The following is a 25,968-nucleotide window of genomic DNA, read 5'->3' on the forward strand; positions in this document are numbered from 1 at the left end:
GTGGCCTCAATCTATATCGCTATGCTGATATTCATGTGCCCTGTCGTGGCACGCGATCGACGTATTAGGGCCAGTAAATAGAACCGCCAATATGCTAGCGAGTACCAAAAAGTTCCATTCTTATGCACATTTGAATGGTTATATTAGGCGTGATGTAGAGGGGTTTATAACGATTGAGCTTCTGCTTGTTATTCCTAGCAGGTGTGGGATTCGGAGAGTGCGTGCAAATGAGTTGAAGTGAGTGGATCAGACAGCTGCCTATGGCATCCTGCTGATGCACCACTTGGCCCATACTCCCATTGTTGTTTTCTCATCTTTCTGACCTCTCCCACTCCTCTTCAATAACCTATCAGCCCAACATCACTCACAGTCTCTAAATTCTGTACACAGCTCCCTTGCCACACGAGACTCTCGAAACCGTCCGAATTCGAAACGCAGGCCCTCTTGAATTCCATCTATCATAGCTTCACCATGTCTGAGGAGGCCCGAGTCTTTGTGATCCTAACAATCATCCCTCCCTCACGTGGATGGATGTCCTGCGGGAACGTCTCACGCCTCAACACTTCAAGCGTCAAGATAATGGACTCTACTACTGCACTTGCAAAGATATCAAAATTCAGCTCACCCGTGAAGAATTCAAGGAGCTCATGTGTGGGGTCTCTGGGCGGCTCTTACACCCCCCGGATCACCCAGAGGCAGAACGAGAGCAGCGCACACAATACGCCCTGAAGGAATGCCTTTTGGAGCCAATGCAACAGGCCAAAAAGCGTAACCTGAGGTCCGGCTTCTGGGATATATCTGTACAAAGAAATGAGAACTAATCAGCAGACAGTGCTGGGAGTCCTGACTCAGTGTAATAATGATCTCGTTCATCACAGCGCCCGCACAATTTCTGATGACTGTGATATCACAAGCCACCCCATAATTGACTCCAACATCTTGAGTTGTTCTCAGACCCAAGGGGAAGCCTCAGCGCCCAAAGCCTCATACCAAACATCGCATGGTGACATCAATGCAGTCAAAAAAGAGCTAAAGCACACTCTTTCGCAACCTGAGTTACAACAAAGCTCCCAGATCAAAAGACCACCAAGAAAGATCCAAAAGAAAAGGAATCAAACCGTTCACGAACCCTCTGGTGCAAAAAGACCCCGCGAGCGACCCGAGCAGAAGCAACGTGGAGAGTCGAAGTACAGAGAAGACTACGTCAATGACGCTGCGAGCCGCTCTTCCTCCCCCGAAGAAAGACCCAAAACAACCGCTCGACAGGGACCTAAGAAGATAGCATACAACAAAGAAGAGAATGATGAAGGCAGGGCATTTGTCGAAGATCTTCTTGACAATGGAGCCTCGCAATCGGATGTCGAAAGAGAATACAACATTAGGTTTGGAAGATTCCGCAGCTTTCGCGCTATTTGGGCCAAGTCCGAGATCAAAGACTGTTATGCTCGAGCGAAAGAGAATGCAAATAGCGCTCCCGCTAAACATCGAGCTCTTGACGAGGGACACGTCGCCAAAAAGGAGAAACCAGATCAGGCGCCCGTAGAGTGATTGGTCAACATAGAAGCCGCCTGGTTGGAAATCGAAATGGCATACTTTGATGGATTTCAGAGAAGTCGAAGCCTGATTCATGCTGTTGGAGTTTTGATATTAGTGATTTATTCACACTCGAAAAGGCAAATCGTTCTTCCGAGGGCAGTGAGCATCGGAAGTTCTATTTCCAACCTTGATCGAATCAGACTTTGCTCACTCGAAGATCTTGAGGCGAGAGCTGAGATTACCAGAAGGCGAGGGGAAAGAATTCAAGGTGGAGAAAGTGTTGACGTATTGAGCAACATTTTGAAGAGAGTCAACTTCGTCAGATAACAGAATGTAATACTTGAGGAAACATACAAGCCTGTAGAGAGACTCCAGGGCTGTATTTGCAGAGCCCGATAACTTTAGAGGGTGCCTCGCAGATATAGAATCCATCATTTGCTATGGCACAATGATGTGATCGTGAGCTGCCCAGGTATGAACTGATGTTGAGTATGACCTCGGGAGTTTTGTGACTTTTGTCTTCCCACCCTTGTAATCTAGAGACTTGATCTCGCGCCCCTGAAACCAATCTCTGCCTGAATAATCACAATTGAATTAGGTATCCAATAAGGAAATGATGACCACTTGGTATGGACTTACCTTTGCTCGTAATCCGAACTTTCAGTTTTTTTGTCCCTACAGGTGGCTTCTCATGGATCAAACAAATATTCGAAGATAGATAATCATTCAATTTCAAAGCATGCACAGCAACAAAGCCCATAAACAGAGCAAAAACATTCCAACCGATTATTCAACCTACCACAACGCGAGATAAAATTCAGCAATCCTATACCGTCCCAATCCACCTCAAGGTCTGCTCTTTTCCGTCCAGGGCGAGCACAGAGGCTCCACAACTTTGCCCAGAGGCCTTTGCGTCGCTCCATAGAAGCAATGTTAGAGAACACCCCGGTTCTGGCCTGTTGAAACCCGTCTCGCTTCACTGAAGCATATGTCCGTTCAAACTCGTCTGGGGAGAGACTTGACATAGCGGTGTAAAGCCCAGAGTTTTCATTAGATCGCTCCTTCAAGAGATCGGCGCGCTCTTGAAGCGACTGCTCTACTTTTCTCAATATACCAGCCATTTCACGTAGCTCAGATTCTGCTAAGTCCGGGTCAGGCGACTTTCTCTTATTGTGACGATGAGCATCACCACGCTTCATTTGTTGCGCATTATTGGACCAATCAATCAAATGTTTGTTCCATTCTGTCAAATTTCGTGTATTTTCGCGATAGGCCATCTCGTTCTCGACGACGGAGGTGAGCAAATCTGGTCTTTGCTGGCAAGAATTGTATTGGGGAGGTTGATCATAGTCACAGGAGGCGCTTTTGGGCTCGTCATCTTCAAGTAATTTGGACATCTTCACCAAATTTATCAAGGGAACTTTGATGGAGTTGAGTACGAGAGAGAAATGAGACTATTGATCAAAGACATCTGGATTGTGAGATGAAATGTAGACTATGGTTCTTAGCCGGCGCCTAATGTGGATGCTGATTCCCGAGACCAAGCTCCGTTAACCTCCCGGGGTTTACGTAGAAACCTTGACATATTACCCACAGGTCCCATTTTCGACACTGAGCAGCGATACATGAATCCTGCAGGAAGGTCAAAATTTCCGAGTCACCGACAGCTTACTCCAGGGCTCCCACCTCCAAAAAATGCCAAGTTTCCAACAACTGGAATAGAAATAAACTGCAGGAGAGATAAAACCTGACCGTGTCCGCCGTCTGTTCTGATAGAAAGACTACGACCAAAGTCCAAGAGGAACGCCGGGATACAGGTTATCGAGCAAAGCTCATGGGCAATTCGTAGCATCAATGTATGTATCGTAGGAGACGAGAAGAGAAGAAGAAGGGAGAGAGAGGGAAGCTCTCACCTACGTCTATCTAGCCTGCATGGAGCCTGGCAAACAAGGCAAACATCTGTGCCAACACAAATGTGTTTATCCGGTTTGATTCTGCTCACCTCGCTAACGTATCGGAAATTTTCAAAAGAAGCTGGTAAGATTTCCGAAAGGCAAAGCAGAAAATAACAGCCTCGGCACTATTCCGTACCGAAGCCGAACATGTCAGCGTTGGAACCTGATATTTGGTGGGTGACTAATCTCTTTAGCCTTAGGCACCACAAATTTGGCCTCAGGCCCCCATTTCGGAAATCCACTTGCTCCGGCGACTGGAGGGCTAGAAGACCCGCTTCTGCAACCACTGCTGCTCTTTGTATGTCATGGATGGGAACCTTGATGAAACATATGTCCGGTCTCCGTTACCAACCAGAGTGAGAAGTGCCTGCGAAAGATGCCGGCGCCACAAATCGCGGGTAAAACACCCTTTGCCTCCACATTTCTACACATCCAAGCGCATGCTGAATGAGTAATAGTGCGATCCCGTTCGACCTTGCTCCGTCTGTGTCCGAGCGAATGTAGATTGTTCGCCGCTTACGACACCTGTTAGGTCACGAAAAGGGAATGCGCCGAAGTAAGCCTTGACAACCTCACACTTTGGAATGTCGATTATTCAATACTCACAAGTGGCAATAGACGCCTGGGTCCCAGAAACCCTAGGTTGAGTCAATACCGACTGCAGATCTCTCCTGTGCATTCTCATAGAGAATTCCAAGATGTGGTCGTCCCGGGCCGGGATGCAGATTCGCGTGACCCGGGGCCAGCAATTGAGCACGCCAGAAGTGAGAGTACAGAGCTTCCCCCAATGAGCATGATGCACAACCATCATTGAATTGCGGCGAAGCAGAATCGGCCATTGGTATTGCTCAAAGAATATGTGGACTTGGCGATCACCCAATCGACGAACAGACTACCTCCGCTATTCCCGGTTTTCAGACTACGGCTGAGGACTTCCGTGCAAGCCCGACGAGGAATGGCCAACGAATTCCCATATCCCTGATTATAGGCTGCAATTTTCCTCCCATGGATGTCGTATTCAGTCTGTTGGAAGATTATTTCGATGCCGTGCATTGGTTTTCTCTTGTGGTATACGAGCCAAAATTTCGAAACGGCCTCCTTTCCATCAATGATGGTTGTGCGACTCCCTCACAACGACCATTTCTCATCCTGCTTTCGATGATACTTGCAATGGCCTCATGGTATAGGTCGCAGAAGACTGGCGGCGATCTAACTGAAAAAGCCCAAGATTTCAACATGCTAGGAGGCGACTTGTTGAAGCTTGTTGAATCAAACCTGGTGGAGCTGATGGATACCCCCTCAGTGACAGCCGTCCAGACCTGCATTCTTTTGGGATCCCATCACGTTTACCATGGTCGGCCGAACCTTTCATTCTCCTTATTAGGCGCGACTATCAAAATGTCACAATCTTTGGGCCTACACCGAGGACTGTCACGAGGAAGTTTTGATGATATCGAAGAAAGGAAAAGAGTTTGGTGGACGGTTTACACATGGGATAGGTTTGCATCAATCACATACGGTCGGCCCTTGGGCATCAACGACAAGGATTGCAATCTCAACATGCCATCAGACGTGCTCGAGAACCCGAAATTTGTTCACCCGCCCACAGGACAAACCAACAGCATATGCTATTCAACTTATCAACGGGAGCTGAACCAGCTTTACTTGATTGCTTCGCCAGCTCTGAAGACCGTCTTTGGCTCACGGACTCTGAGGACTTCTGAACATCTCAATGGACCTACTTATTTTGCCCTTGTTGGAAAAATCACAGAACATCTCCAAAGGTGGAGATCTTGCTTACCAAGTCATTTGATATTGGATCTTGATCAAGATTTTGATCCTAATAGCGCATCAAGTTCAAGGGCATATGCTTTACAATCACTCTCCTTACAACTCACCTATGACAACGTTCTCATTGTGCTACATCGCCCCTTGTTAGCGAAACAGGTCGATCATCTCTATATCGCAAACAAGCGATCACCAAATGAGCGCGAAATGGATACACCGATGCACCCTTCAACCACCTCCCCCTCAGTGACCCAGCCGAATGTGCAAACAGAACCTTCAGCTCTTGGCAGTCAAACCACTAGCTCCGAGTTATGGATGAAAGCAGCGACACGGACATCGAGGATTACTGAACTACCCGCTCTTGCACAGCTTGCGACTGATAGCCACCTCGTCGCCTTCCTGGCCATAAACCTGTTCAACGCTGCAATAGTGCTGGCTGTCATGGCTCTTTCCGAGCCCTTATCTGATACCGCTCAGGAGGTCAAGCGAACTATCACTCGGATACTTCGTCTGCAGGACTTGCTCGGCAGACGGTCAGCTCTGTCAAAACAGAGTACTGCTGTTCTGAAGAATGTTGTCGTGATGCTTCTTCGTCGGGAATCGGCTGCCATGCTCGCACCCATCACTGCGAATGCCCAAGCAGTGAGCCACATACCTCTTCACACCGTGGCAGATCCAAATTCATTCTCAGTGGAGGATACACTGAGAATGCCACTAGATGCCGCTTTGGATCCTCGCAGCCATCTCTCTATGAATGAAAGACTTCCAGATCTGAGCAGGGCTGACCGACTCAATGATAGTTTGACATCTGTTCAGCATGGTAAGAATAAATCCGCAACTACTGTCTAACGCGAAGATTATGCTAATTCAAAACTTACATTTAGCTTTGGGCCCAACAGAATTCGGTGCTAGCATTCCCTCGGATAGTCGGGAGAACTCATATCATGAAAATAGGCCAGGAATACAGAATGAGATTCCATGGCAATCAACCGACGACTGGACTATGTCTAGCTTCACTCGTCCCTTGGGAGAAGAGGTTTACCAGGACAACACCGAAGGGGGGCTATATTGGCTGTGGGACATGACATGGAACCAAACCGAAAGACAATTATAAAATTTACGCCATTCGCTGGAAACAGACTCAACACATGAGTACCATTTGAATATAGTAATGTCACTAACAATAAATGGAGACGCATAACAAGGACGACACATCAAGAATCTCTTTGTCCCTCCCGAACTCACACCAGATACGCGAAGGCAGAAGAGAGCTCATATTCAGTTGATCAATCAAATTTACAGCACCTGGGTTCCTCCAAAGTAATCTCCCTCCAAAGCATGTCGTTTCTCAATGATTCCATTTCAACCGGGTCGAGTGCCATTCGAACCTCCCAGAATCCCCTACTCTGGTAGCCCATGAGCCGGTCACTAGACTCAGAACGTGGAGGCATGATCCAGCCAAGTCCATCCGTTCTGTTATCCGGCACATCGAAGTCACAAGGTGTACCCAAGCATGGGCCAAAATCCATCTCATACACCCGCGCGCGACGAAGACTGCTGACTGACAAGTCACCGGGCTTGGCTGGAAGGTTCCAATCGTCACTCGCCATGATTTGCGAGATGACATTCTGGACGTAATTTCGGCTCACAGACCGGACCGTTGTTTGGACTGATAGAGCGAGGCTGGTTAGAAGAGTAATGTCGTCTGAGTTGAATCCACTAGTATTTGCATCGACGTAAATATTGGTATCATGTAGCTCTTCATCTTGGAAATGGTACGTGGTTGTGGGGTTTACAACTGCATTGCCCATATATGCACTTGGAATGTCAAGGATTCCCCGAACATCAACCAGAAACGAGAGAGAAGAGTGGCGATCATCCGGAAAAGACTTATCAGGGTTTTTGGATGTCGCCCGAGAACGTGCACGCATTCCGCATAGCCAGATCAAAGCAGTCACAACTTCATTATTGGAAAAACCCTGCCAGCCAGAACCTTGTTCAGAGCGAGAAAAGCTTACAGATGCCTGGTCATCACTTGCAACGACGGTTGCATTGCATGCATCTTGAAAGCTCCTGATCTTTTCAGTATCGAGGCAAAAGCGGCGGCTGATCGGGGCCCCAAGATCAGAGCTTGGTGCGGCCTTCCAAGTGTAGGGCCCATAGCCCTTATAAATTGACAGGTGCTCTTCAATTGTACTCTCAAATATCTTTGTCCGTACTTGCGCCTCGCATTCAGGAGAGGTCAGTAGTCTTTCAGGCGTTTGGTCGGGATTGCGGCAGCACGCAGAAAGTGCCTGCATTATGGATGATAGTCCAATGCCATCAACGGCAAAGTGATGGAAAGATAGGCAGAGCACAATCCCATCTGTCATGACATTTGCTTGCAGTCGTAAAATTGGCTGTGGCCCGTGGATAGGTGTACAAAATGAGAGAGGCATATAATGAGAAGTGAAGAGATCATCAGAACGTAAAGCAGGGATGTTGAAATTCGCATTGCTTTGCGAAACATAATACGGATGGTGCTTAATCTTGAGTATGGGTAGCTGGCTCAAATACGATGATTCTGGCGGTTGTACCTCGAAGACATTTTTGATGCCTTTTTGCTGGGTGGATTGGACGAGGTTGCCAGATAAAAATGGAAGCAATGTAGTTAAGCGTTCGACACCCTTTACCATTACGGACAATCCTGAGGCAGGATCTTGGCAAAGAAAGCTAACGAAGAACGAAAAATGAACTGGCGCAGTTGAATGGTCCAAGGGAGTCAAAACATATGGGTCAAAATAATATGGTAGTATCATTTTTCTTGCCGGAGCTTGTATCGAGGGGAGCAGATATGTACGATAGAGTATTTTATTGTGGAAAGAGGAGAGGAGGGGGAGGGGGGGAGAGAGAGAGAGAGAGAGAGAGAGCTCGATCTGCGCTATCTACCTGCAACGAGCCTAACAAACCAGGCAGCCGCCACTCCGACAGAATTCTTTAATCCACTACTCGGCAATTATTCAATTCCCTTAGAGTTTTCACTGTGTGTACCATACTAAGGTACATTGGGTGACGGTAAGATCGAGATCGAGAGGTAGGTATATGTGGTGAGAAGTCTCCATGACAACAAGAAACTTATTTTCCGATTTGATCTGACATTTTTGTTAACACTTGGGAGTTTGGAACCTAGTAGGCAAAATAAGTATACATTGTGAAGACAATGTGGTGTAACATCTGAGCAACATTTTTGAGATCTTTAAGCCTGTGGGCGAATGGAGGTGTGGCTGCCGTGTATAACTCGGATATGTCAATATGCCTTTTCAAGATAACACAGTGTAACATAACTGTCGGTGTTCCAAACTTGTAGACATTATTGGTAACCTTGGAAGTATTCAACAAGGTTGATAAGACTGCGTACCACCCCCTTTCTAAATTAATTCTCGGTCTAATCCACAGATTCAAACTTTTTCAAGTTTGAAGCGCGGTTTTCGTTACTGTTAAACTCTCCAAGACTTTTTGCTATTCAGGGGGAATATTCAAAGAAACATGACAGTCATTCAAACTCAGATAGGGGAAATCCTTCAAACTTGGTTACGGAATGTTGGGTTCGACCTTCAACAGCCAGTTCGATCATTCAATACAAAGCTTTACTCGGAGCTTAAAGAATGGATCATTTCCCAGAATCTCCAAGAAGACCAACTGACCCGCATTTGGGGGCTCTTACCAGCATGTACCAGCGCCGCGGACAAATGGTATCCTAATGCTAGTCACCAGCTGAAGCGATATATTGCGCTCTTCACCACTTTTCTTCTTTACTTGGACGATACAGCAGAGCAAGACCTTGAGAGTATTCTCCCTGATCTTCAGAGAGTTTCATCTGGTGCTTACAATGGGTTCCATACTTTAAAGTGCGATGATTCTGTCGTCACTTTGTGGTTGAAGCTCGTCGCTACCGAAACCGGAAAATTCTATGGTCCATATTCCTCGGGGGTCATTACCAAAGGCTTGGTCGATTTCATGTTAGGAAACACAGTCGAATCAAACCTCGCTGCAGGTCTGAATCTTCCAGCAAAATTTGGTCAAAGAGCGTCCAAATTTGTGCGTGATAAAACCGGAGCTGGGGAAGTTTACGCACATTTTATATTTCCTGAGCACCTTGCTGAAGAAAGTGGCCATTTGCCGACCTATATTCCTTTTATCGCATGTATGCTGGAAATTATTGACGACATCAATGATATACTGTCGTTCTATAAGGAGTCGGTGGTTGGAACCGAGACGAACACAAATATCATGAACAGAGCACGTACCTCATGTTGCAGCGGTCATGATATTCTGAAGCAAATTTGCGGGGAAGTAGCTGAGACAATGAATGTTGTCAATACTGGATTGACAGAAAAAGGTATTGCTGGGAAGCTTTGGAGGGACTTTGTTAATGGTTATATTATATGGCACATTTGTGAGAACCGATATCGACTGAAGGAAACTGGGCTCATGATGAAATCTGGAAAAGATACATAAATATACCAGGTAGTAATGATACAGTGGTCTAGAGTTGGAGTGGGTCGAATAAACTGCCAAGCTTGTACTTGACTGGAGGTTTCCTTCGCCTCTATGGCTATAGTATAGCCCTGGCAGGTGAAAAAATCTTTTCTGAAGAAATAGTGTCTCTCTACCTATTTAGAGATATTTTGTCTTGTTGGGATTGTTGTCTCCTGATTTGGCGAGGGCCGAACTATCTACCCGTGGACAATTCCGGTGATATGTCATGCATCGGCACCCCCGTGGACCCTTGGTCGCAGTATATCAACAAACAAATAGAGAACACAGAAAGCAACCAAAAAGATAACAAATTCAGCTGGACATCGGGACTAGGATTCGAACCCAGTACTTCGGGAAGGAAACTGACCCAACAGATGGAGAGGATTGGGCCCTTTGGGATTAAGCTGGCGCAAAATCAGGACAAGCGACACCTCACCCAGCTGGTATTTGTTATGTCTGGGAGCCCTTATTTGGTCATTTAACTGACACTTCTGACCAGTGCTTCTGTTTGTATGTAATACTCTAAGCTATGGATGTACCCCTGTTTGATACTCACCTACTACATCTATATATCAAATTAAGCCTGACCCCACGCAGGACTAAAATCTAGTTCTTGCTTGTTTTCAAGGCCAGAAAAACGGATTCACCGGCGAGGTGTTTCTGCAAGCTGGAATAATTCATATTTATGATGATGCTACATTCCCAGCTTCCTCATCCACACCCGGTCCATATATGACACTCTTGATTCCACCCCGTCCAGCCACATTTTTGAAAGCCTCCTCTGCTTGAGTGAAAGGGTACTCGTGGGTGACAAGATCATCAAGCTTCACCCGTCGCGAGTCCAGTAACGCAATGGCTAATTGGAAGTCACCAGGTCCATACCGGAAGCTTCCCTTGAAGACGAGCTCTTTGTCGCAAATCTGACCAACTGGAAGAGAAGGGTTTGGTTTTCCCAGCCCAACTTGCACAAATGTCCCGCCTTGCGTGAGGGCGAGGATGCCGCAGTTCAAGCATGGTTCTGCGCCAGTCGCGTCCAAAGCAATATCAGCACCACCGACTATCCCGGTAGCAGCCAGCAGATCTTCTGAATTCTTCTCCGGAGTCTCGCTTGTCATTTGATATGTGTGTGTGGCACCATACTTGACCGCAGAGCTCAATCGTGCCGGCACGACATCCACTGCAACCACCTTCGATGCACCGAATGCGCGCGCGACGGCACAACAGAGTAAGCCAACAGGTCCAGCTCCGAATACAATGACTGATTTCTCTTGCATATTGCCTGCCAGTCGAGAGCTGTGCACGGCCACGCTGAGAGGCTCGATCAGAGTGCCGTCTCGGAGGGAGATGTGTGATGGGAGCTTGAAGCAACATTCCGCAGGGACGCGGTAATATCTGGCAAGTGTTCCGTCGTATGGGGGCGTTGCGGCAAAGCGCATATCTTGACAGAGGTTGTACCGGCCGTCTCTGCAGTGCTTGCAGGTGTTGCAGGCAATACCTGGCTCCAGAGCGACACGGTCTCCGACTGCAAGGCCCTTTACATCGCTTCCGCTCTCGATCACAATTCCGGTCGATTCGTGACCGAGGATGATTGGGTCTTCGACGACGTATCGACCTATCCGGCCATGTTGCCAGTAGTGTACCTATCAATAACAGGCATTAGCCACGATTTATCGGGTGAAATGGATGAACAGGCAGGCGCTGCGAGGGTTCATTGACTCACATCTGAGCCACAGAGGCCCGTGGCCATAATTTGGACTACGACATCCCGAGAAGTCTGGATTGTGGGTTTGCTGCGCTCCTCGTAGGAGAATGTGCCGCCTGGGTGCAATACGAATGCCTCGTTAGGGGCCTTGGAGGTCTCATTGTCAGCGAGGCCATTCACCATACGATCATATCTTTGACTTGGGATCAGATGAATACTAACCTGTGAGCTCTTTGTGACAGTCATGTTTGAGTGTGTGGTTTTGCTAAAATCTTGTGGGACATTGTATTTGTTTTATATTTAACATGCACAGGCGAATTGAGCCAGTCACATTCGTCACAATCATGGGTTCCCGGTCAATGGGGCCTTCTGAGCTTCATCCGATGAGCGTGGGGTACAGCAAATGTCATAGTTCTCACCGGGATATCCAACATGTTCAGCGGTTCCGGGAGCCATTCGTCGACACATATCCATAGAGCATTTCGAGCAGACCTACAAAGAACCATGGTACAGATGATGGGCAGAAGATACTGACCACATCAGGAGAGCTTCCAGGCTCATTTCCCCGTACGCAAACTCTATGATCTCCCGTTAAACCTCGCAATCCGGATCCGATTGCTGATGGTCAACATTTCTAGCTGCCCGGAACCGTGATATTCGCCACCGGAACCGAGATCAAGTCCCCACAGTCCCGGAACCGTGTTGAACCCCACACAGCGCAACCAATCGGCAGAGCCCACGGGTAAACTAAACAGGAACGGGCTGGCGCTATACGATGGCCGGCAAAATATTCGATCAACACCGTCCATTCTCACGGCTCGGCGTCGGGTTACCTAGGGATTGAAACCGTTAGCTTCCTCCCGTCCTCCAATGACAGCCCCGGGACATGTGAAATCCAGGGATTCGGACATATCCCGATATGGTTTTCCCCATTACGTGACACCACTCACGGTCTTTTTCCCCGACATCCTGGAGAAAATGTCGCTTCCCCACGGGACAGGATCTGGGGTAGAAATAAACCCCTAATCCCGACGTCTTTTAGGTGTCTGAGGAGACATTCTTGAACAATTATCTTTGAGACAAGCTGTGCTCGTACATGAGCTTTCCACCGACGCTATGAGTGTCACTAAATCCACCGAGGCAACACCATATGCCTCAATTCGCGAGCGGTCCCTCGCCGTGGCTGCACAGTCCGGGGAGCAGCAGAGCTGGCTAGAGAAGAAAATCAAGCCGAAGAAGATTTCAGCTAGATACCCTTTCAAAGGCGCGCTCTTGCTGTACGCGACCTGTGCTTTTGGCAGTTTAGGTGATGCCCTCTTCGGTTTCAACTCTGGTAAGTGTCGATCGGGCGGATGACAAGACTAGTAGCTAACCCGATAGGTATCATGTCCGGCTTGCTGGTCAACGAGGTCTTTGTCGCTCGCTTCTTCAAGAATTATGGAGGTGCCGACGGCTCCACGAGTGGAGTCGATCCTTCGATAACGGGTATATCCGTCTCATGTCTACAAGCAGCAGCCGCAGTCGGAGCTCTCGTCGCTGGAAGGCTCGGAGACATGGTTGGCAGAAAGAAATGCGTCCGTTTTGGTGCTTTCATATACTTCTTCTCCTCTTTCATTCAGATGTTTGCACCTGGCTTTGCCACATTCATTGTGGGTCGTACTATCCAGGGTGTGGGAGTCGGCTTCCTTTCCATGACTGTGCCTATTATCCAAACCGAGATCGCGTCGGCCCACCGTCGCGGATTGATGGTTGGAATTGAGTATACCTTTTTGATTGCCGGATATATGCTTTCGTGCTGGGTGGACTATGGGTTCAACTTCCTTCTCCCCAAGAATCTCTCATGGCAGGGACCGTTCATAATCCAGATCGTTCTCTCTTTTGTCTTGCTGGCCATGTCTTTCTTCCTACCAGAGACCCCTCGATGGTTGGCGATCAACGGATTTGTGGATGAAAGTTTGCAGACGATCGCAGACCTACATTCAAACGGAGATACACAAGCGGATCACGTTCAACGAACATTCCTCGAAATCCACGAGGCGGTTATTTATGAGAGCAATCTTGGAAAGTCCAGCTGGATGGTAAGATGACTCTTGTCCCAGATGCTCAGTCAGCATATTTTTGGTATATTTTGGGACCTTTCTAACAGTTTGGCAGGAAATGTTCACCCGCTATCGAAAGCGAACGATTGTTGGAATCACTGTGCAGATGTTTGCACAGATCAACGGTATCAACATCATCTCCTTCTACCTTCCGAGTACGCTGTCCTCCGCCGGATACGACAATCGGAAGTCTCTATTATACACAGCTGCAAACGCCCTTCCCTATACGGCTGCGACTATTGTTACATGGTGGTTGGCCGATAGATGGGGACGTAAACCTTTACTCATTCTTGGAGGTCAGTCCCAGCATCTTTGGAAAAGGGAATACTTTGGACATTCCAAGAACTGACAAACTAAATTATTTCAACAGGCCTCGGTATGGCAGTCCTTCTAGCCATTGTCTGCGTGTTCACAGAAATCGACATCGACATCCAAGTCAAAGCAAACGGTCAGTACGCGTTTGTTATGCTGTATAACATCCTCTATGGCTTTACCTGGGGACCCATGCCATGGCTGCTACCTGCAGAAATCTTCCCACTCCGTGGTCGCAGCAAAGGTATGGCTTTGGCCACGTTCAGCAACTGGGTGTTCAATTTCATCATTGGAATGGTGTCCCCCGATGCCTTCGCTGGTATTCACGGCTATTTCTATATTGTGATTGCGGGATTCTGTCTTTCTTCCGCAATACTTGTTCATTTCTACTACGTGGAGACAGCGCATCATTCCCTGGAGGAAATTGCGGTCGCATTTGGGGATAAGGCATTCGCTGATTGCTATGTGGAAGTTATGGAGGAGGCGCAAAGTGAGAGAATAGAGCACTCGGCATGATCAACAAGTGTCATAGTTCTCTGCATTAGATGTCACATATGATGATCTTAGCTCAGCAATTTTCAATCCGAATACGGTCACTACTTCCAAGGTTTCTTTTTTTTGATATCTCATCCACGGATCGATGGTATAGCAGTATTTACAACGGTGTGTGCTACGTTGTAGAAGACCCCATCGGGATGTCAGCGATTTGATAATTATCTTCTGGCGACTTTTGCAGTCCTGTGCTCCAAGTGATGCGTTTACCGTGTTGACTGCGTGTGCCGAGCTTGTGAGTACCGCGATTGACGATGATTCAGTTTATGCCGAGCTAACCGCGTTTCTCGACATACTGAATGTCAATACCGAGCTCAACAGAATCCCCTTCTAATTCCACTCACTGGTTTGGAGTCGCAATAGTTTTTTCTATCAGGACTTCTTGAAGGGCAAATAATTGGACTATTCGAATGAGATCATTACGGGACGATTAATAAATTCAAAATTTTCCCACCACTTTAACCAAGGACACTTGCATGATTCTTGAGAATCTCGTTCAACCCTTCACGTTGTAGACAAGATTCAAAGTGGAAGCTTCTGGCAAGTTCATCTAGATCTTCCTCGCTGGCGCCCCGGAATAAATTAGCAAACTCATCCACGAACGATGCCGCTAGGAAGGTGTTGAAAACATTTCGCATGACATGCATCTCTGTGTTCCAAGAAGTCGGATAGGTGTCTTTTGCAGTTGGGCTCACACTATCAATCCAATCGACCAAAGGCCTGAGTGCAGCTTCAGGATCAGCCGCAGGTCGATGGCCCCACTTGTCCAGCCACAAGTCCTTCTTTTTCTCAAGGAACGGCTTCAGGGTTCTGTTCCATCTGCTTTCGGGATTTGTATAGACCATACCCTGTAGGCCGATGTCTTTGTAGAGCCAGATTGACCAGCTGATATGGTACTTGTCGTAGATGCGTAGTTGCTCGCCGAGGAGATTGTACCGCTCCTGGTTCACGGTGGCGGCATCAACATCGAGTATTTTGTCTGCATAGACCGGCCCAAATTCTCCGTTCCAGACTGGTGTCTTGTTTTCACTCATGAACTGTGCTTTGCGCAAGTATCCACGCTCCAAGCGTTCCCTCTGATCTGCCGTGCCTTTATATCGATCTCCGGTTGGAAAGCCCATTGACTAAGGATGGTGAGCCAAACGATCACGTTGGAATTCAAAGCAAAACTCACCGAGTAGTCGTGCATGGCATATACGCAATTCGGCAGCACCGTGTCAAATCCCTTCCATTCCATCGCAAACGTATTTCCGTCCAGCCATAGTATATGGTTGGAATCTATCGCACGAATCGCCTTTTCGATGCGGGTATAGAAAGCAGGCAGCCGCACATGTTCTGGATCGCACGGCTCATTGAGAGGATTGTACCCAGCAACCCAGGGATTATTTTTGTATCTCATCGCGATCTGCTCCCAGAGCCAAACCGTTCTATCCTGGTGATCTTTGTAATCCCAAAATGCTGCGTACCCGGTAGGGTTGTCGGAGTGCCAGTCTGGATTCTGGCCACCGGGAACTGCATGCATGTCGAGGATAGTATATATGCCCTGTGCTGCACACTGAAAATCGTGTTGTCAGTTGAGAGCTCTGCTGCCCTAACTTCTAGCGCATTTCTTTGACTTACCAAGTCGATAACCCGGTCCAAATGTTTGAAGCCAGAGGCCTTCAGAACTCTGGGATTCATATCGTCTTCAAAGTGCCGGTAATTAAATGGCAGTCGCAGGCAGTTCAAACCAAGCTCCGCGAAGAATTTAGCATCTGCCTCGGTAAAAAAGTACTCCAGCCACCTGTCGAAGAAGAACTCGTATTTCTCTGGCCCAAGAACTCGACGCATGGCAGCACGGTGTTGAGCTTCATGTCCTGGGAAACCGGTGATAAAATTCTCCATGCTAATATCACAAAGCCATGTTAGTTTTTCTCTCCATTGTACAGTTCTTACTGGGTATCAGCGTACTTCATCCATCCCCCGAGGGCAGCTCCTCGCATGACGATGTCATTCTCATCGCCGTCGACGATGGTTGCCCCTTTGACGCGCAGGAAGCCGGTAGTCATAATTCCAATAGAGCTCTAGCAGTGCTTCTCGGTTACTTGGAGACAGGTGTTGGTAGAACAGTGATGGCTCCTGTGGGGACTAGGTGGTTTATTTGTACCACGTCATTTCAGCATTGCCAACAAAACCAGTAAACGCGGGGAATGGGCTAAATGCATATCTTGGCGGGTGATGCAAATGGCTTCAGGCTGTGAAGTCAATTGCTGTCGGTTAAATTCGACATATTCAGCCTTAAACGCAGGAAGGCGTTGTGTCACCTGACGGCGTGTGGAAAAGGGCACATATGTCAGGTCATGTGCTTTCTTTGATCATTCTTTGGGCAGCACATAGACGAGTGCTCTTGTCGCCCTCATAGACCCAGCCTTATTAACATCCTCGAGAGCCGCCTGGGCGGTTACCAAATATAAACCCATTCAAGGTCTACATGTCAACCTTTCATTAGCCCTGGCACAATGTAAGCCCACTCACTAGTGATACAACTAAGCCTCATCATCACTTTCCCCGCGGCCATCAGATATGATTCAAGTAGGTAGACCCGGTGCTCTTTGTATCCGATTCCATCTTTGCAAAGCGAGATTTCATGCCACGCGGTGTTGAGAGTATCTCATTTCCCACCTTGCATGTCCTATGCCCCGGGGCACGTCGGAGTACTAACCGGTATGAAAAGCATGGGTAATTTCCACGTCCAGTTTGTCTGGAATTTCACGAACGGCATCTCTAAGAAGCCTCATTGCCTGGGAATCCCCTTTCAGTGTCAACTTGACAACGATTCCCTCTTCTGGGGTAGATCGCAGACTCCGGTGAAGATCCTTGAACACGAGTTTTATAGGTTTAGTGCCCTCGTGCTGCATCATCACGGGTCTCGGAACTGTATCGGAGCAAACATGGTTATTTGGCTCCTCTCCAACAGCATCATGTACGAGCTCGTGGTAAAGGTCTATGGTTGTGATGCTTCCTTTTCCCTTGAATTTCTGTACCACTCGGTACAACCGCTCTGGGAACGATGGGTGGTGGGACTCCTCGGTATGTCTGTTCTTATCATTGCCACCAGCGGCGATGACAAGCACTTTCCGTGGGCTCCTGGTGATCCAGGCTAACTCGTCGTAGTAGCAATCAAGTATGGCCAACGTATCGATTTTGTCCATATGAGTCTCCTCACATAACAGGTCCATTCTGATACTTGGCCAGAAAAACTTTTGATCCCATAAATCACTGGTGAGACTGAGATGGCCCTCTTTCTCTGCATGACCAAGGTAGCAGAAAACGACGAGACACTTTCCATCTCTGTCCTGACAATCTTTGATAATTTCGTCAATTCGACGTAAGAGATTCGACTCCGGCACTCCATCTCGAGTGTCACACAGAGTATGGTGCTCGCAGTGAATGTCGAATTCCTCCATCACGCGTTGCATTGTGTACATGTGTTTAATTACTCCCACAGTGCCATTCCAGTGTACGATGAGCGCGATCTTGTAGATATAGGGGCTTGAACGAGTGTTTGAAACCCCCTGCAAGTATTTCTTCAGTTGTGGTAGACGATGGACTTGATTGGAAAGAATTTTTGTGGCTCTGTGCGATTCCATCTGATTTTCGTGTGGGCCGACATCCTCTGACATCTCTTGCAGAGAGAAAGAGGATATCCTGGAAGATTCCGATGAGCTGGACCTTTCAATAAAGTATGTCAGGCTCCTAAATACGTTTCAGGGTAACGCTTGTTCACTCGGAACTCACTCTTCGGGGAAGGAGCTCATGGCTCAATGCCACTGGCACGTCAAGATCCTTGAATCCTTCAGAGTTGAATCTCTGTCAGGGTCGTCTTCGGTCAAAAGGGAATATAGGGGTTGTCTTTCTGCGGGGAATCAAGTGATTCTGGGTGTAGGAGGGAACGAATGTCCACGAAGATCTCTTTGTAATGGGCGTAAGCAAGCTTGCGTGTTTGGTTGTCTTTCAGCCAGAGGTCTGTTAGATTGCGTTTTGGAGAAGAAATAAAGAGGGAAGACAATTAAAAAATTCCTGGGAACTCACTTGGTCTTTCTGAGTTGGAGGCGGCGTTGACCATGTCTAGAGGGCACTTCCCTACCAAGGTAGACTCCCGACCTCGCCGTTGGAGCTGCAAACTTCGTTCTGTATTATTTTATCACATTCCACATGCATAAAGTCCACAATATACCAAGCACTCTTTCATTTCCCGGGGTTTCTGCTTTCCTTCCACCGGATTTTTGGTTTCACCTCTGCCGCTATCGCCGCTTCCAACATCGCCGAGTAAACCGACCTTCCATGGTCAATAGTAAATTACCTTGCTCGAGTTACCATTTTCTGGCTCTTGGTTTCTCTTAAAGATGATATCTGGAACTCAAGATCTGGGTGTCCAACGACGAGCCACTCATAAACACTGCAAAGTGTCGGTGTCCTTTCCCTGTACATCGGGACCCACTCGTCGACCCAATAACGACGACTTGCCCTAACTAACCCGAGGGACTAGGAGACTACTCAGAGTAATCGGCCCCGCTATACTTACATCTGGCGGGTTCCTTAACCACTCTTGATGTTATTTGGCACTTGGCACAGCGCTCCCGAGGTCATCCTCCACAGCTGAATGGACAATCAATGCCAAGACACTGCATAAACGCCTGTAACGAGTGAGAAAAGGGCCCAGATCTGACCTTTTCATTCGAAAAGTCCGCCATTATGTTCATAAAGCCCCGCGTTTTTTTGCGTTGAATCCATCTCAACTTCGTTACATCACAATGCAAATTGATCATTCCAATCCAGGCGAGACATTGGGTTCTTGTTCTCAATCGGCTAAATCTAATCAACCTATTGTTACATCATCTGGTGTAGAGCTGTTGAGTTTTCCCAGCACAAACACTCAGCAGAATGAGCTTCCCAACGAGGCATTTATTGGGGCCCAGGACTTCTCTTTGCCCCCGGTTGACCATGGCAAAGCTGCCTGGCTATGTTTACTCGGTTCCTTTGTTCTAGAAATGGCGGTTTGGGGTATGTTGTGCTCCAGTGGTTTTGATCTTAGCTGACAACCATAGGTTTCCCCTTTTCATTCGGTGTCTTACAAGACTACTATACGTCAACTGAGCCATTTTCTCACAACACCTCCGGCGTATCTGTTGTAGGGTCATGTTGCATGGTCTGTAAACCTTGGAAACTATGCTCTCAGAGATCCACAACGCTGACGACTAACCAGGGTGTGCTTTATCTTGCATCGCCTATCAGCCTGTTCATTCTTCAACGATGGCCGCACCTATGTCGGATGAGCAACTTAGCTGGACTGACTATTTCCGTTGTCGGGCTCTTATCATCATCTTTCGCTACACAAGTTTGGCAACTTATCGTCACTCAGGGCATCATATATCCCATCGGAGCATGCATGCTATACTACCCCGTTCTAATCTTTATTGATGAATGGTTTGTTCAAAAGAAAGGTTTTGCATATGGAGTATGCTGGGTATGACCTTCCCAGTGTCCGCTATTGAGAAGTGATTTCACTGACATATTATTGAAAGGCTGGAAGTGGTGTGGCTGGCACAATCTTCCCATTCCTGATACGCTGGGCACTCTCACGGTTTTCTTTCAAGGTCACCATGTGGGCCTGGTGTGTGGGCATGATACTTCTCGTGTGCCCGTTTCTACCTTTTGTCAAACCACGAATTCGAGTTGGTGCCGCTCAAGCACCAAGACCTCAACAGCTCGGCTTCAAGTTCCTCCGTTCACGACCATTTATTATCTTCCAGCTTGGAAGCTTCCTTCAAAGTCTTGGTTATTTTGCGCCTTCCCTCTACCTGCCAACTTATTCACGAGTAGTTGCCAATGGAAGCAGCTTCGGCTCTACAGCTCCTTTGACTTCTTTGAACGCCGGGACGATAATCGGATTTATACTCATTGGTCATTTCATCGACCGTTGGCGCGTTGAGAATGTGATCTTTATAAGTACTATCTGCACTCTACTTGGGGTCTTTGTGATATGGGGTTTATCAATTTCACTGCCGCCGCTATGTGTGTTTGCTCTTTTGTACGGCGTCTTCGCTGGTAGTTCTAGTGCTACCTGGCCCGGCATTGTTCTGGCAGTCAGAAAAGCGGACGATACGGCCCCAGTGGGATTGGTATTGGGTCTTTTCACAGCTTCCCGGGGGCTTGGCTCTATAGCTTGTGGACCCATTAGCTCGGCTTTGATCGACTCGAAATGGCCATGGGCTGGCAACCCGTCGGGCATGGGATATGGAACAATTTTTGGCGGCCTGATTGTTTTTACTGGGGTCACTGCTTCCTTCGGTACTCTAGGGTTTGTGGCAAAAAGATCCGGGTTCCTTTATTGAATGGCAAAACGCCTGGGAGGATATGAACAATTCAGTATTATCCATGAGCTTGAGTAAAGGTTACCAAATTGCTTTAAACCGCCAGATGCCCAGGGGCTTCATGCTGATATGGTACTCATGGAACTGAGATACGATACTTCAAATCTTAGATCTGTGTTCCAGTTCCAACCACAAAATCCTACGGTTGATACGAGGGAAGTTAAAACGCTCGGGTGTACAAGAATTGTATTCTTCGCATAAATGACAAGACATGCACCAACGGACATGAAGTGAAAAGCCACCTGGGTATTTGTATGGTACAAGATTCAAACAAGAGCAACGCCAACCGAACAAGCCGCCAAACGCTCAGAGAACAAGACAAAACCAGACTACCAATCCTGCCCACGATCACGCATCAAGATCTCAATAGCCTCATCTTCAGGAACGGGGTTATCATTCAGCTCCTTCACGCACTGTGTCAGGCCCTCGGCAGCTTCGTCAACTTTCTCAGCGGTCCAGCCCGTGCATGCCATCACCATGCGACGGTAGTTCTGGCCGAGAACTGCGTTCTTAGCTTTCAAGCCATCCACTTCGGCAAGGATCCCTGCGTTGAATTCCTTGTAGCATTGGGCCTGTCGGGTGAGTTCGTCTGTTGCTGGTAGCGTAGCCAGGAAGGCAGTTTGCTGTTCTGAGAATCCGGCTGCTGGGTCGAAATTCTCGGGGAACAGGGTTTCGAATGTAGGGACGTCCACGCCAGAATCTCGATCGGCATCACCCACTACGACTGTTTGAGTCGCGTCGAGTCCTGGCGTGTTCTTCACTATAGCCAACAAGCCCTCGGAAGATCGCTCTAGATTCTTGATACGCCGATCAAGCTCCACTCGCTCAGATCCTTTCCGTCTGAGGTCATCATATTGTTTCTGCTCGATCTGTCGGGCCTTAGCAGACTCCCGGATCTTGGTATGCCAATGGTCAAAGCTTTCCTGCTTCTGTGTCAACGTTGACGCCAACTCTCTGTCGATTCCGCCTAATGTTTCTTCAACCATTGCGCTGATTTGAGACATTGCCGCTGCATTCTATGTTAGCTTGACAAGAAACGTTAAGTCAAAAAGGAGCTTACCCTCGAGAATCTCCTTCTTCGTCTTCGCAAGCTGATCAATAAAAGTGTCGTTGCGGTTGACAGTTTGCTGGGATTGGGAGTTCCCGTCAACCATATCAACGCCAACACCGTAATCGGCAGGTCGAAGACCGGTGTGGTTGGGGATGTGAGGATCGGCGCCCACTTCCAATAGTTGTGGGACGAGGACCGAGCGTGCGCGTCCAGCTAGGTTTAGAGCTGTGTCGCCTTGATCGTCGCGCAGATTCACAATTTCTGAGATGAATCGGCCAAGCGAGATAACGTCACCATTCGATGTGCCGTTTGTCGCGTGGTCTCCATTGGTAGTGGAAACAATGCCACCGTGTCGCACGATAAATTCGAGAAGAGCCTCCAGATAATGCTTTGCAGAGACATGACCACCGCCACCAGTCGCAGCCATCATGGCGATGTGATGCAGAATCGTCCGTCCACTGTAATCGACCATATCAATCGTTGGAGCAAGGACCTGCAGTAAGCGAGGGAAGCTTCGATAGTCAAGATTGTTGCGGGTGCCGACAGACTTCTGAAGAGCTGTTTCTCCGGCACCATTGACGCGCGAGATGCTCACACCTTTAGCTACCAGCGCATTCAAAAGCGGCATGCGTGCAAGCATCGCAGCCCAGTGAAGCGCATTGTTGCGGTACTCATCCAGAGGGATCTCAAGATCGTCCCCTGTCAGCTGTACCAGAGCAGGGTGGTTGGCGAAATCTTTCGTCCGCTTATCGAGAAAGAGTGTCATGATCAATTTCATCTTCTGGAATCGTTCGGGGGTAGAAGCAGGTGCCAAAGACTCGACACCGCGCTTGGAGCCATCGTCAAGAGGGGGAGGTAGGATGTCCATGTCTTGGTAGAAAGAGTCATTAGGTTCAGTCGGGGTCGGCTCGTGCATGGAGAGGTTAGAGGGTTCGCGGTTTAGGCCGATGGGTGGGCCGTGGTGTGAAGTAGAGCGCATGCGCTTGCGTGGAGGTTCTGCGGGATCTTCATGATCATCGTGGGTTTGGAGTCGGTTCTGCAAACTGCCAAATCCACTGTCGGACATGCTGTACATGCTCTGCTGGCTGCTAAAGGGGTGGCCGGATTCTTGGCTACTGTTTTGTTGTGAGGGTTTGCGGATCATGCTGGGACGGCGACTGTTGGAGCTAGGTGAGTCGAAGCGCGCTTTGCTGAGAGCATTCACGGCGGTGGCAGCGGTGCGCGAAATGTTTTGGAAGAAAGTGCCCTGCTGCAGCTGCGACGAGCTCCTGTTCTCCCCGCCGTTGTAGAGGCGCTTGCGCTGGGCGGCCATGGCTTGTTCTTTGGTGGGTGTGTCAATGGCTCCTTCGGCGAAAGATCCGGAGCCGTCAGGGTTAATATCGTACTCCAGCAACGGCCGAAGTGCGTCTTCAACGTGGTACTCTCGACAGAGATCCACACCCCGCTGGTAATTGACCCAGGTTCCTTGGTATTTTCCGTAACCGCCCTGGACCTTCTCGTGTTCACCGGATGCAATTTCTTTCTCGAGCGTTTTTGTTCGTCGGGCTTTAGCAACACCGGCCACTTTCAAGATTTGCGTAGCGTTGAGCCAAGAGTCAGATCTGCGTTTCATAACAGCAACGCCATTCACTTCCATCTCATAAACAGCGATCTCGGAGTAAACGGCCTGGTCGGACACTGGTCAGCGGCATGCTATGGGGATAGAAATGATGGGTCACTCACTCGATAAATTTGTGGTTTGTTTCCTTCCTGATGTGATACCGACCCATAGTCATTTGACCCTCCATATCCTCCAAAGCTCGATGTTCGTGGGAGGCCGTTGGGGTAAGGCGGTGTTGCGCGAGGGGTGGACGAGAGGGATTGCGAGGCATTCATCGGAGCATTCAACATATTGTAGGCCATTCCGTTGGACCCTGTACTGCCCTGCGAGTATGACATGGTATTTCCCAATACAATTCACGAGACCAATAGTGTGAGTAGCAAGGGTCAGATGCCGAATGCCAATTGGAATGACGCGAGCTCAAGGAGGCGCGTGGCTAACCCTCTGAAGGGAAACCGCAGGCCAGATCAAATACCATTCAAGGCCCAAGATTGACCCGATAAAAATGTGTCAGATCAGAAGAACCAAAAGAAAAAAACCAAAAATAGCTAAGTCAGATCCGAGGCTCAAGGATTAAGTCGCGGGGTGTAAAGTGAAGAGGTCGCGTCGGAGTTCCCGTGACACGCATTTCGCCAAGGTTTTCGCGTTTCTCCGTTTTAGGGCCGCTTTTTTTCTTTCTTCCCTTTTGGAGCGAAGTTGACAATGACCAGATCACAATATTCACATTGGATGAGTGATTTCTCTCAACCAAACCAATGGCGTCAATTACTACGTGCCACCCTGCGCGAATGCACCTACCTACCTGATCCCGTCGCCCGAACCTACATGCACAACTATGTCATCTCGCGATATCGTGCTGTTTCCGCTCGTCGTCTGAAGGCTGGTCCTCAAATGGCTCATGCGGCACATGAAGCAAAACACACCTGTTCATATCTTCGGCGAGCTAATGAGGGTTTTCAACGGCCCCTCGACAAAGTGCTGTTACAATCATACGGTCGCACGGGGAAGAGGCGTCATGAACTGCTATCAGACCTATTGAACGATCACCTCCCGAAAGACACTGCCTCTTTAAAGGAATATCTCGCCCAAACGGTTGATTATGGGGACGGGTGGAAACCCCCCGTCATTATTGAGACGCTTGCTCGAGCGCACCTGCAGAATGCGGTGGTCACGGCAAATCGTATCAGGCCTTTGGTCAAAGTCCTCGCCCCGCCAATTCCTAAAACCAATATTTGGGGGAAAGAAGTCGCTCTCGTGCGGCGAAGAAACATTCGCAGGAAATGGTACAATGATACCTTACACCGTCTTATGCCGCCAATCCCAGAGCAAGAAGTGAAACAACTCGATGGATTGATATCGGGGACCATACAATGGAAGCCTGTCAAAAGGCGAACCCCAGGCACAAGTGCGTTGGGCTCAAGCAAGTCAGAGCTTAGCTCCTGGCATGAGCATGACGCTTCGCTCTTCAATTTTCTCGCAAAAGGTCCTGAGAAAGGCGAGACTTTTGACGAATGGGCAAATGGGCGGCCACATAAAATCACGGCTCGCTTCATGCGTCGTCATTGGCGACGTCTTTCTTCTTTAATCCCTCGCCCATACTGGAGCCCCGTGTCCAAAAAGTGGCTCTTCGTGTGGGATTCACCAAAGGAGGTTCCATCCCTATCGATTGATCTGGACAGTAGTGTTAATTTAGAAGCCCTTTTGCGTCTTCCCAAGGAGAAGGAGAAGAAAAGACATAAAAAGCTCAAGGCAAGTTGCATAGATCGCGACGATAATACATAATTGTACATTACCATAACAAATCTCACAGGCCTATCAAGTGAAGACTGATCCTCACGCTAGTTTATCAATACCAGCATCCAATCTCATACCTCCAGGACTTCATTGAAACCAGTGCAGACGAGCATGAAAGCCACGCAGACAAGTGACCAAGGTGGCCTTTGATAGAGTCAGCGATATGGTAGGTTGACCAGTTGGTCAGATTACGTGCGTGATAGAGCCAGGAGCTGATCGCTCGCAAGTTCACAGCCGCAAGGCTACCTTGAACTGCAGCAAACGTTGGAAATGCTATAAATATCCTATACCGAATCGGGAATGCTCTTCGGCTTCTTGCAGGACCTCGGGAGTCGATTGCGGGGACTCTTGGCGGTGATTGGCCTTCGATGAACCATTCAACTATGTGTGAGTGTGAGTGTGAGTGTGAGTGTGAGTGGTGTATGAACCTCTGTTCCTGTTTGTAGGTAGTCTTTTAGTAAACAATACTTAAAAATGTGGCAATATGGTGCAATGTTGACAAGCCCTACCTTTCATTCCATCGCCAATTTCCTCCAGGTACCAAGTGGTTTCTTGTTTGTTAACCTTAATATTTTCTTTCCCATGGAAATCAATTTTCATGACAGCTCTAGACTTGAGCTATTTTCGGTTCTTACACCAAAGTTCTGA

At 48.3% G+C, this 25,968-nt stretch overlaps 11 protein-coding genes across 11 annotated transcripts; 5 read left to right on the top strand and 6 right to left on the bottom strand.

Moving 5' to 3' along the window:
- Positions 1 to 527: 527 nt before the first annotated feature.
- On the top strand, positions 528 to 1,548 carry N7506_002872 (uncharacterized protein; the record flags this gene model as incomplete). The annotated part of the gene is made up of 2 exons (XM_056952167.1): positions 528 to 778; positions 879 to 1,548. The coding sequence occupies 2 exons, from the start codon at positions 528 to 530 to the stop codon at positions 1,546 to 1,548; spliced, it is 921 nt and encodes a 306-aa protein (XP_056813859.1).
- A 774-nt stretch (positions 1,549 to 2,322) lies between these two features.
- N7506_002873 (uncharacterized protein) lies at positions 2,323 to 2,933 on the bottom strand (the record flags this gene model as incomplete). Its single annotated transcript, XM_056952168.1, has 2 exons — positions 2,323 to 2,331; positions 2,382 to 2,933. 2 exons carry the CDS (start codon positions 2,931 to 2,933, stop codon positions 2,323 to 2,325), a joined length of 561 nt encoding a protein of 186 aa, XP_056813860.1.
- Positions 2,934 to 4,661: 1,728 nt separating this feature from the next.
- Positions 4,662 to 6,128, top strand: N7506_002874 (fungal specific transcription factor domain-containing protein; the record flags this gene model as incomplete). Its single annotated transcript, XM_056952169.1, has 1 exon — positions 4,662 to 6,128. One exon carries the CDS (start codon positions 4,662 to 4,664, stop codon positions 6,126 to 6,128), a length of 1,467 nt encoding a protein of 488 aa, XP_056813861.1.
- A 437-nt stretch (positions 6,129 to 6,565) lies between these two features.
- Positions 6,566 to 7,954, bottom strand: N7506_002875 (transferase family-domain-containing protein; the record flags this gene model as incomplete). The annotated part of the gene is made up of 1 exon (XM_056952170.1): positions 6,566 to 7,954. One exon carries the CDS (start codon positions 7,952 to 7,954, stop codon positions 6,566 to 6,568), a length of 1,389 nt encoding a protein of 462 aa, XP_056813862.1.
- A 2,526-nt stretch (positions 7,955 to 10,480) lies between these two features.
- On the bottom strand, positions 10,481 to 11,745 carry N7506_002876 (NAD(P)-dependent alcohol dehydrogenase; the record flags this gene model as incomplete). Its single annotated transcript, XM_056952171.1, has 2 exons — positions 10,481 to 11,437; positions 11,518 to 11,745. 2 exons carry the CDS (start codon positions 11,743 to 11,745, stop codon positions 10,481 to 10,483), a joined length of 1,185 nt encoding a protein of 394 aa, XP_056813863.1.
- Positions 11,746 to 12,615: 870 nt separating this feature from the next.
- On the top strand, positions 12,616 to 14,426 carry N7506_002877 (sugar porter family MFS transporter; the record flags this gene model as incomplete). Its single annotated transcript, XM_056952172.1, has 4 exons — positions 12,616 to 12,832; positions 12,880 to 13,577; positions 13,654 to 13,894; positions 13,969 to 14,426. The coding sequence occupies 4 exons, from the start codon at positions 12,616 to 12,618 to the stop codon at positions 14,424 to 14,426; spliced, it is 1,614 nt and encodes a 537-aa protein (XP_056813864.1).
- A 494-nt stretch (positions 14,427 to 14,920) lies between these two features.
- Positions 14,921 to 16,510, bottom strand: N7506_002878 (glycoside hydrolase family 5 protein; the record flags this gene model as incomplete). Its single annotated transcript, XM_056952173.1, has 4 exons — positions 14,921 to 15,586; positions 15,637 to 16,017; positions 16,083 to 16,347; positions 16,413 to 16,510. The coding sequence occupies 4 exons, from the start codon at positions 16,508 to 16,510 to the stop codon at positions 14,921 to 14,923; spliced, it is 1,410 nt and encodes a 469-aa protein (XP_056813865.1).
- Positions 16,511 to 17,158: 648 nt separating this feature from the next.
- Positions 17,159 to 18,124, bottom strand: N7506_002879 (uncharacterized protein; the record flags this gene model as incomplete). Its single annotated transcript, XM_056952174.1, has 1 exon — positions 17,159 to 18,124. The coding sequence occupies one exon, from the start codon at positions 18,122 to 18,124 to the stop codon at positions 17,159 to 17,161; it is 966 nt and encodes a 321-aa protein (XP_056813866.1).
- Positions 18,125 to 19,255: 1,131 nt separating this feature from the next.
- Positions 19,256 to 20,836, top strand: N7506_002880 (uncharacterized protein; the record flags this gene model as incomplete). The annotated part of the gene is made up of 3 exons (XM_056952175.1): positions 19,256 to 19,505; positions 19,550 to 19,968; positions 20,027 to 20,836. The coding sequence occupies 3 exons, from the start codon at positions 19,256 to 19,258 to the stop codon at positions 20,834 to 20,836; spliced, it is 1,479 nt and encodes a 492-aa protein (XP_056813867.1).
- A 368-nt stretch (positions 20,837 to 21,204) lies between these two features.
- On the bottom strand, positions 21,205 to 23,864 carry N7506_002881 (putative APSES transcription factor (MbpA); the record flags this gene model as incomplete). The annotated part of the gene is made up of 3 exons (XM_056952176.1): positions 21,205 to 21,884; positions 21,936 to 23,592; positions 23,649 to 23,864. 3 exons carry the CDS (start codon positions 23,862 to 23,864, stop codon positions 21,205 to 21,207), a joined length of 2,553 nt encoding a protein of 850 aa, XP_056813868.1.
- Positions 23,865 to 24,228: 364 nt separating this feature from the next.
- Positions 24,229 to 25,308, top strand: N7506_002882 (uncharacterized protein; the record flags this gene model as incomplete). The annotated part of the gene is made up of 1 exon (XM_056952177.1): positions 24,229 to 25,308. The coding sequence occupies one exon, from the start codon at positions 24,229 to 24,231 to the stop codon at positions 25,306 to 25,308; it is 1,080 nt and encodes a 359-aa protein (XP_056813869.1).
- Between the last annotated feature and the right edge of the window lie 660 nt (positions 25,309 to 25,968).

The sequence above is a fragment of the Penicillium brevicompactum genome, assembly GCF_028827555.1.
Source record: "Penicillium brevicompactum strain IBT 35665 chromosome Unknown utg000002l_segment0_segment0, whole genome shotgun sequence".
NCBI lineage: Eukaryota > Fungi > Ascomycota > Eurotiomycetes > Eurotiales > Aspergillaceae > Penicillium > Penicillium brevicompactum.